The 17,500-nt window shown below is 38.5% G+C and overlaps 1 protein-coding gene across 1 annotated transcript in view; it reads right to left on the bottom strand.

Annotated features, from left to right (window-relative positions):
• Positions 1 to 5,189: 5,189 nt before the first annotated feature.
• Positions 5,190 to 17,500, bottom strand: part of LOC122243651 (beta-1,3-galactosyltransferase 5-like) — an 18,436-nt gene continuing 6,125 nt past the window's right edge. Inside the window, exons 4-7 of the mRNA XM_086549967.1 lie at positions 13,627 to 13,737; positions 8,414 to 8,555; positions 7,222 to 7,323; positions 5,190 to 6,522 (exon numbers count right to left, since the gene is read on the bottom strand). Coding sequence (XP_086406093.1) covers positions 6,217 to 6,522; positions 7,222 to 7,323; positions 8,414 to 8,555; positions 13,627 to 13,737 — 661 coding nt within the window. The 3' untranslated portion in view covers positions 5,190 to 6,216. The remainder of the gene's footprint in view (positions 6,523 to 7,221; positions 7,324 to 8,413; positions 8,556 to 13,626; positions 13,738 to 17,500) is intronic.

The raw sequence follows: 17,500 nt of genomic DNA, 5'->3' as shown, positions 1-17,500 counted from the left end.
TGCATCAGAGCAGATAATCGTATGTGTTCTTCTCCCCTCGGTTTCAATGGTGAACTCAATTTACACTCTCTCTCTCTCTCTCTCTCTCTCTCTGAGAATCTGCAAGGGACCTTTAAATCTTCCCCTATGCAATCGCTATGTGCTGAGAGGAGCGAACCACCTGTTACACCAGTGAGACATTGTGAACCTGACATATTTGTAGTGATCCGGAATTTCCCCCACAGTAGAGTCGGGGTTCCCAAGTCCCAGCCTGAAACAGTCCATACCAGGGGAACTTGTTCGGAAGAGGGAAATTACCAAAGAAGAGCTCAAGGCAAAGTTCTGGAGCACACTTCGAAGTGGAAGGTTCCACTCCAATATTAGTTGATGGTTCTCAATCCGGTTGGCTTTGCTCCAGTGAGCTGCAACATGCTTGTCATGGGCAGTATTCCATTCACAGCCTCGACTTTCATAGCGGTTGTGCTACATTACAACTCCTAACTGTTAAGACTATTCACATTAGTCCTTATCAAATACAAACTTGTGTTACAGGGCTAAATGGCAGTTGCTTTGGCCTTCTTGCCAGCTCATCTAGGCCTCCGACACCAAGAAGGATGTACCCAACAGAGAGATAACTTCTTTCATGCTAGCATTACTGCAAGCCCTCACCACACTGGGTGTGATGAGTGATGGCTGTTGATGACTTGCATTAAGAGAATTGCAGTATATCACAATGGTTTTGGTCTTGGGATCCCTAGTTATCTTGAGTATGCAAGGATGACATGTAGCTCTGCAGTGAATATTACGGCTAATGCCAACATGTCTTATGTCTGCACACCACTGCAACCCTTACACCATCTCCGGATTCATATCCATCTCTGAGTATTTTAACCAAGAATTTATATTTTGGACAAAATGCATTGAGTTTGCTTCTAAGAAGGATTTATAGACATGTTCTCTACAATGAAAGTACAAAGCCAGGGCATAATTCAAGATGATTTAAACTGTAGTATGTTGCCCAGTGGCGGATTAAGACCTTTTGGAGTTCTTTGGCTAAGAGAACATAAGGAGTAATGTTAAAAAAGTAAAGCAAAATCAAACATTTTGTTTTCTTAATACTAATGACAAATTGACAATTGTGTAAAATGGGAAAAATGTTATTATACACATTTTAATGTAATGTCTGGGTCGGTAGGGGCTATAGGGGGCCCCTAGACTTAACCTAATTAGATTATTGGGTAATCCACCACTGATGTTACCCACTCAATTGCACGACTTGATGCAGTCTGCATGTGTTCTTCCACATCATGTAAGCATCTCGCTGGACATTTGAAGATGCTTGCAATTACACGAGACAGTCCTTAGAACAGTAGTTTCTACATTCACAAGGGCATCTAGTCTATCTAAATAGTTAAAATCCATATTGATATGGTGGGATGGAGTCTGCACGTTTTCTTTTTCACATGTTCTTGAAAAAGAAACCCCACAGCTTGCAGATAGTGAGAGAAACCGGTCAGTGATTTCCTGGTATGTCAATATCGTTACCTGGATGGGGATTGAAATAACTTCTTATCACTGCGTTCTTCCCATAGACCCAATTGAAGAGGTCCCAAAGGAAATTTGGGGCCTCAAGTGGCAGAACTGGTGGTTGAATCTGATGCCGACCCTCCCTCGGCAACGCACTTCACAAAACTTGGAATTAAAAGTTATAAGGAAACCTTCATCAATACTCAGTACTGTATTTAGTAGTCATATGCCTTCCTGACCGCCTGAAGGCATTGAGTTAGAGAAGTTTCTGATGGTATTTAGGGTCCAAATTATCCAAAATATCTCGGATGGTAGCTTGCACCTTGGGGATGGATGACATGCCTTTCTCTTTCTGGAGAATTACCGGGTTAGTAGAAAAAAAGATGGGGAAGACAATCAGTTGGCCTTTCATTAACATACTTTGCAGTGTGGCTGGGTGCACCATTCTGCATGAAAAGTGTTTTTCTTTCTTTTTGCAAGTGGCCACACAGTAGCTCTAGCAAGTTAAAACAGTTCACCTTATTCTTAGGAAAAAAAACTAGATCACCAACACCTTAAGTGAGGGAATGATGTGAGTAGTAAATTAACCCGTGTGAAGGACCACAGAAAGTTGTCATCCCTTGTCCTGCACACCAGTGTGAAATGGCCAGCAATAACTGCTTACACAGAGAAGGATACTGACAGATGAGTTAGCAGATACCATTGCGTCCCAGATAACTGCCATATTCTGGCGAGAAATTAGGTGAAGAAATTCAGGTTGTTGAAGTTGGCAAGAGCCTTTTCGCGACTGGTAGAACCGCTATCACTGTAAATGAGATATCATTTGATACAGGACATCATCAATTCCAGGAAGTCCTCCAACAGAACTCCAAGACAGAATTCATCTGTCTGTACGAAAATAGTACTTTGTATGGAAGTACTGCTGAATGCTTATGGAAGAATGACGCGGTGTCTTTCAAGTTTTTCTTGTAGCGAGGAAAATAGGGCAGTACAAGATTCTCCAAATGAGAAATCAGCCATGGATTTAGCTTCCTCATTTCCAACATTATTTTTATTTGAGCAGGTGAGGAAACGGGTGTAATCAGCCCTGGGATCTGCATGCTTAAAAAAAACACAAGTCCAAGAGTATTTTCACTAATGAAATCGGAGGAATGGCTAATGCTTCCCAATAAATAATGTCAAATAAAAGTGCGCAAGGCAAGGCACACGGTGCTCGATGCCAACACTGAGTGACATGGTAGTAGAGCAAAGCTCATGGGCTTAAGCCAAATGTTGGATGTACATGGCAACACCGCCTTCACCTCTTCCCTCTCTTCCTTTCCTGCATAAAAGATAGTTCCTCAGCGGTGCGACTTCGTCAGAGACTTAGTCATTTAACCCTTTACTTCCCAACTTTTATTCTTTAATGAAAAAAACACTTCTACATTTTTGTACTTGTGTGAATCATGTATGCCTGTATATTATGTACTTTTGATTGAATCATTTACATCGTGACTTTGAATTAGAGGACTAATTCGTTTATATAGGCATGAGAAATTATACCTATTCATAACTATTATAATATCCATGCTGAACAGTTAAAAAAAAAAAACAAATATAAATATCTTATGCACTGAATTTATAACATGTAATAAAAACACTGCCATACGTATTGGTATACTACATAACGAAAAAAAATAGTTTCATTCCTTTGTATAAGATATTGAAATATAACTGGAATGTCCTTGCAGAAAGAATCCGGTATCCTCCTTCACTGATTATTTAGTGTGAAATTGTACATAGCAATTTTGCTTCCCGTTCAGGCATAGGTTCACTTTGTATTTGGGGCATACAATATTTGTTTTTCCTTTGCATCCTTCTGTCTTGCACATCCTTCTCTGTTCCTCTACAGTGGGTCAGTAACCAACACTGCCATACCTGATGGGTTGATCAGACTAGGATCGAGGAGGTCGTCCAAATTTAGGTATTTTGGGTGCTATAGCAGTGACATGTGAGAGGGAGGGTCGTCCTCTTACGACTGCATTCTTTTCCTGACATTATCAAGGAAATTGCTACTTTAATCATGGACAATGCCAAGGGGATTACCTCTGACCTAGGTAGCTGGAGGTTGGAAAGCCTCCCCTCTGTACAAGAGCTAATTGTTCCCAGTCACCAGGTCAGTCTTAAGAAAGATCAACCACTGATAATATTCCTTTGCCTTAACGTTGATTCTTCAGAAGTCTACTCCTCCTATTGCTCTGTTACACTGTTTGATGGCATCTGGTCAGGTGATTTCAGTCTTTTAGGATAGTTTCTTGTCATACCTTGATACATTTACGAAAGGATGTGCTTTGGCAAAAGTGGACACAAGGTGAACTATATTGTTGCACGTAGTTTGTCAGTATGTCTGCCATAACAGGTTGGAATACGTGTAAATACTAGTAGTAGTAATAGTAGTAGTGGTGGCTGTAGTAATAATAATAATGATAGTAACAACAACAATAATAATAATAGGGATAATGGTAATTAGTAATAGGCTATACACATCTCAACGGTATAAATACATAATATTTGTTTAAATACTAATAATTACAAAATGTTATAGATTTATGTTCACTTTTCTCGACCCAGTAAAAATATAAGGAGAACGTGATGTTATCAGCGGGACGAATTAGTCTCCTAACTTTATGTCATTAATAAACTACAATGTGTCAAACAGTGTTTTATATATAATGCACTAATTAGTAATTATTCAACAACCTTCGTGAATTTTTCGACACGAATAACTGAATTGATAATTCATCGACTCTCTTGTTAAGACCATCGATGAGCCAGAGAAAGCAAAGACAGTGGGCGGAGTCAGTTGTGGCGGGAAACACACTAACCGGACGAATCCGTCTGCTTGGGAAGCGGGATCAGGTCTGTAGTATTCTTCCCACTACACCCATTTATTTAGTAATGGAATAATTCACCCGCGTGGGAAGTAAAAGATTCATTGAATTTCCTAGAGAACCATGATATCGGGAGCATAATGAGGAATATAATCTGAGGGATTATATGCCTCTGATTATATAATGGTTTGTATAATGGTTAACGTGTGGGTTGTTTTCATCGTTTTCAGAGAAGATTCTTAACAAAATATGTTAGCAATTTATTCATATTTTTACCCATGAAATGCCAGTACTGATCCCAAAGAGAAACTGGGTTGAGTTACCTATTGTTTCAATCGGCGCCATATTGGGAGGAGGCATCATAACCACTACCATCATCTTCAAATCCTTATCAATGATTACGTTTTTATCATTAGTATCACGTGTACCAATTTCCTCATGTTCATTGTCAGTGTCATTATCTTTTGTTTATTTTACATTTCACTAATAACTACTTATTATTGTAATAATGATAATGTTAACAAATAAAACGTTGACTTTATTATTCATTCTTTATACATACATATATATATATATATATATATATATATATATATATATATATATATATATATATGTGTGTGTGTGTGTGTGTGTGTGTGTGTGTTATATGTGTTATATATATACATATATATATATATATATATATATATATATATATATATATATATATATATAATATATATATATATATATATTGATAATAGTAATAAACGGATTCAACAGAAGATGATCAACTAATCTTCAAGTGAAAATACCAAAAATAGGATAAAATTAAAAACTGGAAAACAAGCCCTTGCCTCTTTTTCTTGTAGAAATTCCTTCTCATCCTCAGAATGGATTTCAGAATTGTCGCTAACTTCTTTAATTATGAACGCCATGATTAAGAGCAGAGAACTCTATAAACATTGACGAATCATCTAGTAGAGTTATTTTCCATTTATTCACACTAAGACCCCTAGCTGCATGGGTCCTATTAATATGGCCGCCACTAAAGTGTAGTGGCTTCACTTTCTAACAACAGATGCTCGATCCAGCATTTTTTGAGATCAATGGGTGCCACTTCCAAACTTTAAAGAAATTATTGACTATAAAAATTTCTCATTTTTTAAAGTGACTTGGTATTTGTACACATTTTAGTCTACATCAGTCTGAAATCAAAGGAAAATTCAGAATGGTTTATGCTTCAATCTTTGATGGTCCATGTGTACATCTCGCGGAGCTTTACAACTGTAAAATCATACAATCACAACAAGATAAATATATTGATACAAAAAATACGAAGGAAAATCCATGCAATATCTCACAACTTGGGTTATTTGTACATGACCTTTCAATCACAGTTTTATATTTTTGCTAATAAAATTACATTGCATGTTTCTCGTCAACATTTTCCCGAAGATGGATTTTCCATATTCTTTACCATGGAAAAAAAATCAAGCTTCTATACAGGTTTATGCATCATTTTCTTTCGGCGACACATGTCCAGAAATGATCTTTTCTTTGGGTAGCATTTGGAAACACATGAAAAATATCATAAGGATATCACAAAATGTCGAGGTCGCAAAAGAGTAAAGGTTACTATTAAGAAAACTTCAGAGTCTAACAGGTCTAAGATGCAAAAAAGCTGTGGTCAAAAAAGTTAAGGTCACTAAAACCGGTAAGAAACTTAATGGTGCAAGAAAGTGCAAAAACGCGAAAAGGTCAATGTTTTGTTTGCTTGTTTTTTTTTAGGAATAAAAAGTTTCCAGTGATTTTTCGGATGCTATCCCATTATTATAGTATGATTAGTTCCTGCTGTTTAATGTTTTGTTTTGTTAATGATACGATCCCATGAGCTCTGTATATCTGATGGTGAGGCTTCAAATAAGAATATAGTTTTTCCTTCGTACAATGATATTGATGTAAAGTTCTCCAAGTAAAGATGATTTATCCCAACATGACGAAGTTCAGCTGCTCTCGCCACCAAACCGGTGAGGAACACGTCTTCTATCCACAGAACGGAAACAAATGGCACGTGATTCCATAGCTGCGTGACTGATTCTCTATCAATGATGTAGGCTGCGCCAGTGGTATACGGTGGGAAAGTTTCTTCGGGGTACTCTTCCTGCGAAGAATTAAAAGGATAAGCATTGATGTGTGTCATTGACAGTCGGGATTTAACAGTGCTATAAGGCAGGGTTCTTCAAAGTATGGGTCCCGAGCTATTGATCTGCGGGTCACTGCGTCTCACTAAAAAAATATACTTATATAAAATGAAAAAGTATGTATTAGTAGATAAGGTAAATAACAAAAAAATCAAACGTTTTTGTACTGGATAAAGAAAGGTGTAAAAAGTAGTGACTAGTGTACAATACTGTCCAATAGGGGCGTGAGAGTAATAAATGAAACCTAATTGGGACGCAATGAATTAGGTTTAAGGATAAGGATAAGCCAGAATTCCGAGGCAGATGCTACGTCGGGCTTGTATACACTGAGGCGAGCCCGCCTTTGTCAGCGTGTGCTGACGCGTGAAAGAATGTGACGACGAGTGTTGACTCGATCTGAAATTGGTCCTTGCCCAACTTAGTGCCCAGCCACGTCAGTATCCGCCAGACGACAGTGGAAACTCACGAGCTTGGACGAGGTTCGATCTGCTGACCTCATGGATATGAGGTCGACGAGCTGTCCACTGAGCCATCAGACGGCTAATCAAAACTACTGCTCTAAGGTTATTCCGTGATGCCGAATTTCACGAAAGTCGTTGGAAAACTCTGCGGGTATCGGTTGTATTGATTGACTTGTTTTAATTCGAAACTGAACTCACCTTCGTCAGAGCCCATCGACCTTTTCTCTGAGGAAGTGCGTATATTACTCTTCCGTAGATCTTCCCGACGGTCGTGTGTTCCTTCTTGGTGTTCGGAGCGGCCTTTGGGATGAAAACAATCGCATTGACTGAGTTTGACTTTGCTTCTGACATCAGACATGACACTTCTAGTACAAGCAAGAATTTAGAGTATTAATAATGAATACTTTCGATGAACTATTAAACTTAAAATTACTGCATCCCAATAAGAGGTTTTATTATCATTATTGGTGAAATGTTCATAAAAGCTACTAACTGCAAAATAACCAATATATATATATATATATATATATATATATATATATATATATATATATATATATATATATATATATATGTATATATATATTCATTTATATATATATATGTATATATGTATATATATATATAAATATATATATATATATTTATATATGTATATATATGTATATTTATATATACTTATATATATATATATGTATATATATATGTATATTTATATATGTGTGTGTGTGTGTGTGTATTGTATATTATACATATATATATATAATATATATATATATATATATATATATATATATATATATATATATATATATATATATATATATATATATATATATATATATATATATATATATATATATATATATATATATATATATATATATATATATATATATATATATATATATATATATATATATATATATATATAATATATACATATATATACATATATACATATATATATATGTATATATATATATATATATATACATATATATAATTATATATATATATAAGCATGTGTGTGTGTGTGTGTGTGTGTGTGTGGTGTGTGTGTCTGTGTGTGTGTGTGTGTCTGCGTACATATATACACACAAACACACACACACACACACATATATATACAACATTATATATATATATATATATATATATATATATATATATAATATATATATATATATATATATATATATATATATATGAGTGTGTGTGTGTGTGTGTGTGCATGTTTGTGTGTGTGTCTGTGTGTAGATATATAGATGGACGGCTAGATAGATAGAAACAGATTTATTTATGAAGTGTTGGATAAATAGGTAAAAAAGGTGTAATTCAAGGTGTTCCTAAGGGGTGGATGTGACATAAATGAAAGAAATGTCATTACCTGTTTATTAATTTCATGATAAAATCTTTGCAGATTAAATGGGTTTACTACTACGTCGTCGTCCACCTTCAGGACGTAAGGGACGTCGGTGCAGTGGGCTACGGCCCACGACAGCCACGCGATGGTCTTGTAGGACAAATTTCTGCGGATTTTAGTTTAGGGGTAATATGAGTCACGTGCTCTAGATTTTATGAATATACACCGAACCTGTATCAGATAATATAAATAAATGTCGTATATACAAACCACCCCACAGCATTCGCCAAAAGCAAACGGGAATATGCCAACCATTACTTGCACTCCATAAAGACCAGTCAATAGCAAGTGCATCATGAGCAAGCACACTTATAAAAGATGGCTAAGCAGAGGCTCAGGGTTGGCCACTTAACCCCGAAATGGACAGTTCATGTTATTTTGTGTGCATGTAGGCGACGACGAGTCCCACATTATTATGGTTTGGATTTTAAGGATCTAGGCATTACTAGATACTCAAACAAAAAGGAACCTCCATGTCGTGGTGTGGGGGCTTGAGCTCCCTCCTTACTTGGGCCCGCCCTGGATCTGGCCAGTCTCTTCCTCCCGCTGATGTGGCCCGTTCAGTGGGTGGTTCACTGGGGAAGGATGACCAAATGGTTCCTAGGTGCTATTCTAGTAGGTGGGATCGCACTCCTCCCTAGGTCTCCGTCCATGGGGTTTGCATTTACCCCCGTGTTTGCCGTGCATGGCCTCTCTACGCTGGGAAATGGGAGCGCAGGGGGTTTCCACTTAACCACATGAGCATAACGGCTCAAAAGAGTTTCCTGTCATGTATGACTAACCCATCATGTATTAGTCTGTTTTGGTGTGTATAGACACTCATATTTGCTTTGCTGAAACTAGCGTAAGATTTTTCAAGATTTGTTTGGGGTCGTGCAGTTACCTAACACCAGATGGTGCCTAGGGAACAAACAATGACAATGTTGTGGGAGCATGAGGCTGCTGGACGTCTTGGCGTGACCTGACCTTTCCCCGGGCGAGCTAGGCCTGCTTTTATGTGTCTTTCACGGTCGCGGTGGCGGAGAGGCGGAGGATCAGTGAGTGAGGCTGACCAGGTCCGTCGGTGGGTTGCTGGAGCGAGAGAGAAGGGGATCGAGAGAGGGCGACGACCAGTCATATAAACTCATGGCCTCGCACATCGCCATGTGGCATCTAGGACTTTTGGGGCTTCCCACTTGATGGAAGGGAAGACTCTAACCAGGCGAGTGCTACTTGAGCCAAAGGTATGGACACCATTAGGCCACCTGCAAGACCAGACCCAAGTAGCAAGTCACATAGCACTGAGGTGAACCTCAAATTGCAAAAAGATGGTGAAAGACTGCAACCTCAAACTGTACAAAGATGGTGAAAGAGACTGTAACCTCAAACTCTACAAAGATGGTAAAAGAGACTGTGACCTCAAACTCTACAAAGATGGTAAAAGAGACTGTGACCTCAAACTCTACAAAGATGGTAAAAGAGACTGTGACCTCAAACTCTACAAAGATGGTAAAAGAGACTGTGACCTCAAACTCTACAAAGATGGTAAAAGAGACTGTGACCTCAAACTGCACAAAGATGGTAAAAGAGACTGTGACCTCAAACTCTACAAAGATGGTAAAAGAGACTGTGACCTCAAACTCTACAAAGATGGTAAAAGAGACTGTGACCTCAAACTCTACAAAGATGGTAAAAGAGACTGTGACCTCAAACTCTACAAAGATGGTGAAATAGACTGCAACCTCAAACTGCACAAAGATGGTGAAAGAGACTGTGACCTCAAACTGCACAAAGATGGTAAAAGAGACTGTGACCTCAAACTCTACAAAGATGGTGAAAGAGACTGTAACCTCAAACTCTACAAAGATGGTAAAAGGGACTGTGACCTCAAACTCTACAAAGATGGTAAAAGAGACTGTGACCTCAAACTGTACAAAGATGGTAAAAGAGACTGTGACCTCAAACTGCACAAAGATGGTAAAAGAGACTGTGACCTCAAACTGCACAAAGATGGTAAAAGAGACTGTGACCTCAAACTCTACAAATATGGTGAAAGAGACTGTGACCTCAAACTGCACAAAGATGGTGAAAGAGACTGTAACCTCAAACTCTACAAAGATGGTAAAAGAGACTGTGACCTCAAACTCTACAAAGATGGTAAAAGAGACTGTGACCTCAAACTCTACAAAGATGGTAAAAGAGACTGTGACCTCAAACTCTACAAAGATGGTAAAAGAGACTGTGACCTCAAACTGCACAAAGATGGTGAAAGAGACTGCAACCTCAAACTGCACAAAGATGGTGAAAGACTGTAACCTCAAACTGCACGAAAATGGTAAAAGAGACTGTAACCTCAAACTGCACAAAGATGGTGAAAGAGACTGTAACCTCAAACTGCACAAAGATGGTGAAAGAGACTGTGACCTCAAACTCTACAAAGATGGTAAAAGAGACTGTGACCTCAAACTCTACAAAGATGGTAAAAGAGACTGTGACCTCAAACTGCACAAAGATGGTAAAAGAGACTGTGACCTCAAACTGCACAAAGATGGTAAAAGAGACTGTGACCTCAAACTCTACAAAGATGGTAAAAGAGACTGTAACCTCAAACTGCACAAAGATGGTGAAAGAGACTGTAACCTCAAACTGCACAAAGATGGTGAAAGAGACTGCAACCTCAAACTGCACAAAGATGGTGAAAGAGACTGCAACCTCAAACTGCACAAAGATGGTGAAAGACTGTAACCTCAAACTGCACGAAAATGGTAAAAGAGACTGTAATCTCAAACTGTACAAAGATGGATAAAGACTGTAGTCTCAATCTGCACAAAGATGGTGAAAGAGACTGCAACCTCAAACTGCCTGAGAACGGCACTGATGGCAGTGTTGAACGCATCTACCATTTTGTTGATCAGATCTCCAGATCAGAGGTAGTTGAGAAGGGTAGCAGAGGAATTTATGTTCTTTGTTCTGTAGACTGAAAGGAATCCTCAAGAACTCGATCTTCGAAAAGAACGAACATCACGAGAGCTAGTGGCTGAAGACCTGAAGTTGAGGCAGGGGATATCTGCCAGGGGCAGTGATGGTGTTCAATCCTCATCCCTCTTCCTGACAAAGAGGGGAGATGCCCATTGGTTACTAGAAGGACAGTTGACACCAAGTTCCATCATGTGGTCGAATGTACTAGCGGTCAGGGGCGAGCGGCCTGCAGCGGGAGTGAGCAGGAGGTCCCTCTATGATGCGGTGGCTTCGTTCCCTGGTTAACCGGCTGGGTCACAATCGGATATTCGCACTGAATGTCTTTGAAGGTGTTGGAGCTGGGGATGACAATGTAAATAAGAGGAGTAATTACCAGTGCAGTGGTGGCGAGAGTGAAGGCCCCTGACTGGTGCACAAGAGCCTTATAATGGACACGGGAGTCGGTCCCAATGTTGGGGTGAGGTATGTTGGCGACAAAAAAGACCCATGGAACTGCTTGCTGGGTTCACCTCTGAAGGACAGAGTAAGGGAGCACTCACCACAGATATTGATGGGCCAGACTTTTGGCTGCATCCAAGGTGAGGGAGGAGGGGAGGTGCTTAGCCTTGACTTGGAGAAGGCTGACATCAACACTTATGTCAACAAGGAAATGAAGGCTGGAGGAGACATCTCATACGGAGAGAAGGCGCCTCTTGGGGCTGCAGGAGGTAGGCACCCTCAGTTCCTGCGTGCTTGAGGACATAATCTGGAATGATAAATGTAGAGGGCGCAGTCCTCTTGGTGGCGTCATGGTGTGGGGAGCATCTGTAACCCCGATCTCTGTCGGTTCGGTTCCTGCCTGTCGGTGACGGCGTACGGAATCGTAAACGAGAACTCGATCGGAATGGATATTCATGTGTCATGAACTTCTGTATGACCTCATAGAGCGTTCTGCGACTTTCAATAAAGGGAGTCGAGAGTCACAGGGGACGCCGTGGATACTGCAGCGACTTTAATGGTGTGGGGCCTGGCAGTGACGATGATATCGCCCTTCGAAGCTAGTTGGAAGATCTGTAGCAAAGATATATCCAGGGGAATTTACATGCCATGTATGCTCTGGAAATGGCGAAGGAGATTGAAGGGTGTGTGACCTTCTGTGGTATTGTGATGTGAGGAAGAAGCAAAGTGTAGTCTCCAGATTAGGTGTGGTACACTTTAAGATGACTTCCTTACGGGTGTAGTACTGTGTATAGCTGGGTTTGCTGGGAAGGAAGCTGACGATTAAGAGGAGCTCCAGCAGGAGGTTTGCGACTAGTAGATGGTATTTTGACGTCTATAAGGAGATATTCTGGAGGAGAAACTCTCATTCTCCCTGAAGGAACCAGGTTGTCAGGCTAGAGAGCAGACTGGAAGTGGCTAGCTTCCAGCTGATATTGTGTTCGTTCTAAGGGCTACCAGTGTCGTAAAGGAAAACGTGCTGGTTCTTTATCTCTTAATTATCTGCAAACCACAATGTAGTGAGTACCAGAAGCATTTGTGGAACCAGTGGTAATCAGCCAATCCCAAGTTACTACACTACCACCATTTCCTCCCTGGCATTCCCAACACAACGGGACCCCTCTGCAGCGCCCTTGATGGGATGCCAAGGCACCTAGAATGAGGCACTGACCAGCAACAAGCATTTGATGCCACTAAGGGCGCCTTCCCATCGGACACAACATTGTCGTTTCCCAGCCTATGGACGCCAGCAACGTCGCAGTTGGGGTGGTCATCAAGCAATCCGCCAATGGCAAATCCCTCCCACTTGGCTTCTTCAGCAGAAATCTCAGCCAGGCTGAGTTGAAATATAACTGCGACCGCGAACTACTCGCAGCCATCAGTCTACCCTTACAGGCACACAAACGTACAGAAGTGTTTTTAATCTTGAATATCTCAAGAAAATAATCTACAACTTTCATTTTTTGCTTGTTTTTGCCCATGGTGGTTAATCAGATTTCCCTATTCAACAGCACCTTTTTCTTATTACTATCACCAGACAGACGTAGTTATATAGAAAGATCAAGCTGTTTACGCAGTGCAACCACTGGGCTGATAATTGAATGCAAGCAGAGGCAAGAAAATATATGTAGATGGGAATGAAGATAACAGCATTTGACTGGAAGGAGTAAAAACTGCAAACTAGGTAACATCCAAATACCTAGGTTCAATAACACACACACAATTACACACACTTCAATTACCGATATGAATCATAGAAGTTATTTTGAATAATGTCATTATAATGTGTCGTCTCATTGTCGAGGGCAGCCTGTAGAGATTCATTGTTGATGGCTCCTAATACAAACAACACTCTGGAAAAAAGCGAAGTTCATTTAACTGGGTAAAAAATACACTCCAGACCCACTGTGTATAAAGTCAATGTAATTTTGAATGCTCTAATCTCTCTTTTCATAGGACGCCATCCATTATACATACATATTCTTATATATTAGGAAACATATATGAAGGACAGTTATATGTTCTTAGCCAAATCAATAGCAATGTGTACAAGTATGTTTTGAACGTTAAGAGGAGATATAGAAAATGGATAAAGGAGATGGAAAAAGAGAACAAGAGTAGAAGGCAAATTCTGTCCACAGTGGCTTCAACAGACAGAGTTTATCTCATCCACATGAGTTATAACTGTACTCTGGCTTATGTTACCAGTATAGAAAACCACACTGTCGTGAGAGGATGTCAGCAACTTGCAAGAATACTATGACCAAAGATGACCTCTGTTCCTGCAGTGTGAGGGTATTGATAGTTACCCTTACTTTGTATTAATGTGAATACAGTAATCCTGTTCAGTTCGGTGAGATTGGCATCAGTCGTCCTCATAGTATCTTAACAGCCGCAGTAGCTCACGTGGCAACAAGAGTGTATGTATATACATTAGGGTGTTTTATAAATGACACTTCTTCGAAATTATGGTACAAGTTCATAAATAGGCACCTAATATGATAAGATCACGATGTGCAAAATATTAGCCAAATAAGAAAAGTGACCTAAGGAAAGGGCACTTTAGGTCACTGAACATCATTCGAAAATACTTGTGTCCCACATAGGTCACAAAATAAAACAATTTTGTATCATCTGAATATGGTATGCATTAGTTCACACTCACGACTGTTGTGGTTTTCTTAGTTATAGTAATGGCGATTCCTTTAATGGTTTACATAGACAAGATTCCAGTTTGCTGATAGATTTGGTCGATGTATTGCCCCCTACTCATTAACGCAGGGTGACATTTTGCAAGATTCTGTTAACTGGAAGGACGTAATGATCAAAGAATGAAAGATGTATCCAAGGATACTTTACTGTGCAATTATGTCGCCATAGCAGAATATAAAATTATGGCAACATTACCGTCAGAGATTACGAAACTATGAAATTGAGCAATTAGACAACCTCGCCTAGTTAAATCAGAGAGAGTATTAAAAAGACACAAAGGGTATTATGGTTCATTCAAAACTGACAAGCCAAGAGAGAAATTCTCCAAAGAGAGGTAATAAACGCCCGAGAGAAATTCTCACAGAGGATATTGATTGGTATGATGTAAGGATGAAAAAAAGTAGTGGACCCCTTGGAGGTGTAGATTATTACGCAAATATGTGCGAAAGCAACAGACTGAAAAGGAAGCTAGAAAAAAAAGATATATAAATTTTGTTTGAATATTAATACCTAAACTGTGATGGATTGGCATATGACAATGATGAATAAGAAAATATAGCCGAATAAATATCTGAATCCAGCAAAAGTACATGGCAATACAGTAGTTACAAAATACTCATTACATATGCTAGCTCGACAGAAATTCCTTTGAGGCATATTTCCCCTGACATAACAATACACTGCTATGTGAAATTTGGTGTAGAAAACATAAGTCACAAACATAAAAAACGTAAATAAGAAGAGTGGCATGCATGTTCTTAACTTTGATCTCATTGTTTTGTAAAAATTATTTTACAAGGCACACAACAAGTAATTGTTGATATTTGTTCGTAAAAATTGTTGCAGATATTAAAATAAGAACTATAACTTGCTTTCGAGGTCTATGGACCGTTTTCCTTAACCAGAGCAGCCAAAAAATTTGTGCAAGTTATGTGAGGTGGTTAGGATTTTTTGTTCATATGTTTATATACCTCATTTTGGCAAAACTTGAAGGAATATCAGGTAATTTGCCCTCCAGGTAGAAGAAAATCCAGCCTCTAGTTAAGAGAATGCTTGACTTTGCCGAAGTCTACTTCATTTGTTAGCGTTCTGCTACGAAAACCATTATATTTTCGATTTTCAGAACAGGCATCCAGACATAAAATAATATATATGCTCAAATCAGACGAGAACTTGACTTTCTAGTGAGGTACTTCGTCTACATTAATAGACACATATAATACAGATGGCACAAATGGGCATATAGACTAGCCCTCTTCAAGAACAAAGAGATATACAATTTTAGTGCTTATGAACTATGAAGTTTCCATGTAAAAGGCTGGCAAGTGTTGCATGGGAGAGGATTCTGACCATATGTTTATTACTAATTTTATGAAGACCTACGCAGTACATGTATGGCTTAAGATTTGTTTGAACAGAAAAATGAGTAGCAGAGTCAGCCACAGTCGTAGTTGAGAAATATTGATTGGCGACAAGAGGGAGGGTGGCCAAAGATACAGAATTGTATAACTGTAAACCATAGCTGTAACACAGCTATGGTCGAAGGCATGGCAATATGAACAGTTGTTCTGCCATGTTATGTGGCTAAAGGTATCATCTACGGGAAAGTAGACATGGTATATTATATTTTCATTAGAATATTTAAAATTGAAATATATATCAAGAGCCTTTATAGCAATTAAATCCCTGAATTAATTGTTTTAGAAATGAATTAGTCACACCTTTAGCATAAAACGAAGTGCATTTATGGCCGATCTATGAGGGACAAAATTGAAATTCAATATGAATGTAAAATGTAATTGTGAAATCTACTTTAATTCTAATAAGAAATACATTTCTAGACAAACAAAAATCCTAGTTGCCTATTTCTTAAATTGTACATGAAGTTCAGGCATTTTTACGAAAATCGGCTAATATAGAAACGACCCAATATATATATATATATATATATATATATATATATATATATATATATATATATATATATATATATATATATATATGCATTTATGTATGTATATATATATTTTTTTTTATGCATTTAAATTTTAAATATTAAAAAATATAATATACACGTCTAGAGCATCATGGCATAATTCACAGATGTACAATATATAACATCTGACGTATCTTTTGGGGGGAAATGATGCTATGTGGCGAGGCGCTCCATAAGGATGAAGGTCGTTTGCTTCCGCGTACAGCAATGAGCGTGGCTGATTGGCCTACAGGTTGCCAGGTCTTTCGTTTGAAAGACAATCTGTCATTTTTTAGATTTGGTTGTCCTATTCATTTGAAAAAAAACAGGATATATCTGTCCTTTTCTGTCGTTACCACCAGATATTTCTTTCAAATGCACACACATACTAAGACAGAGACCAGTCGCCAGCGGCCATTAGGCTTCTTGATTAGAGTAGGCCCAGGCTGAGGACTTCCAGTAATACATCTAATCTCATTTTCATTGGTACACCTTTTGAGTTTTCAGTAATACAGTTGTAAATACTTGCAAAGTTGATTTACCCGAATACCAAGGGAAAATATTAATTTTGTTTTGTGGAATATGCAATGGTTAGCTAGAATACCGAAGAAAAAATGTATTTTTTTTAATCACAGAAAGTACTTTTTACAAATCTTGCAATTAGAATATGAAATAAAATACCTGAAAAATATATACAAATACTTTTCTTTTCACATAACGGTATATGCATGTAAAATGGATTTGGGGAATTTTGGTTCAATATTACGAATTTTCAGCCTTATTGTGGGGAGTTCTTTTAAACTTTAGGGAACACTCAGAGTTGGATATGAGAGTATCCCCGTGAAGGTGAAAACCCCGTTTTCTTTGTTTACCCTCAGGTAATTTGTATTAATTTTCGTCTAAAAGAATTTGTATTTTTGTTGGCATGA

The sequence above is a fragment of the Penaeus japonicus genome, unplaced genomic scaffold (assembly GCF_977035675.1).
Source record: "Penaeus japonicus unplaced genomic scaffold, GWHDUDI00000001_assembly GWHDUDI00000022, whole genome shotgun sequence".
Classification (NCBI taxonomy): domain Eukaryota; kingdom Metazoa; phylum Arthropoda; class Malacostraca; order Decapoda; family Penaeidae; genus Penaeus; species Penaeus japonicus.
Note: the sequence above shows the minus strand (reverse complement) of the source record. Positions and strands in the feature narration are given on the sequence as shown.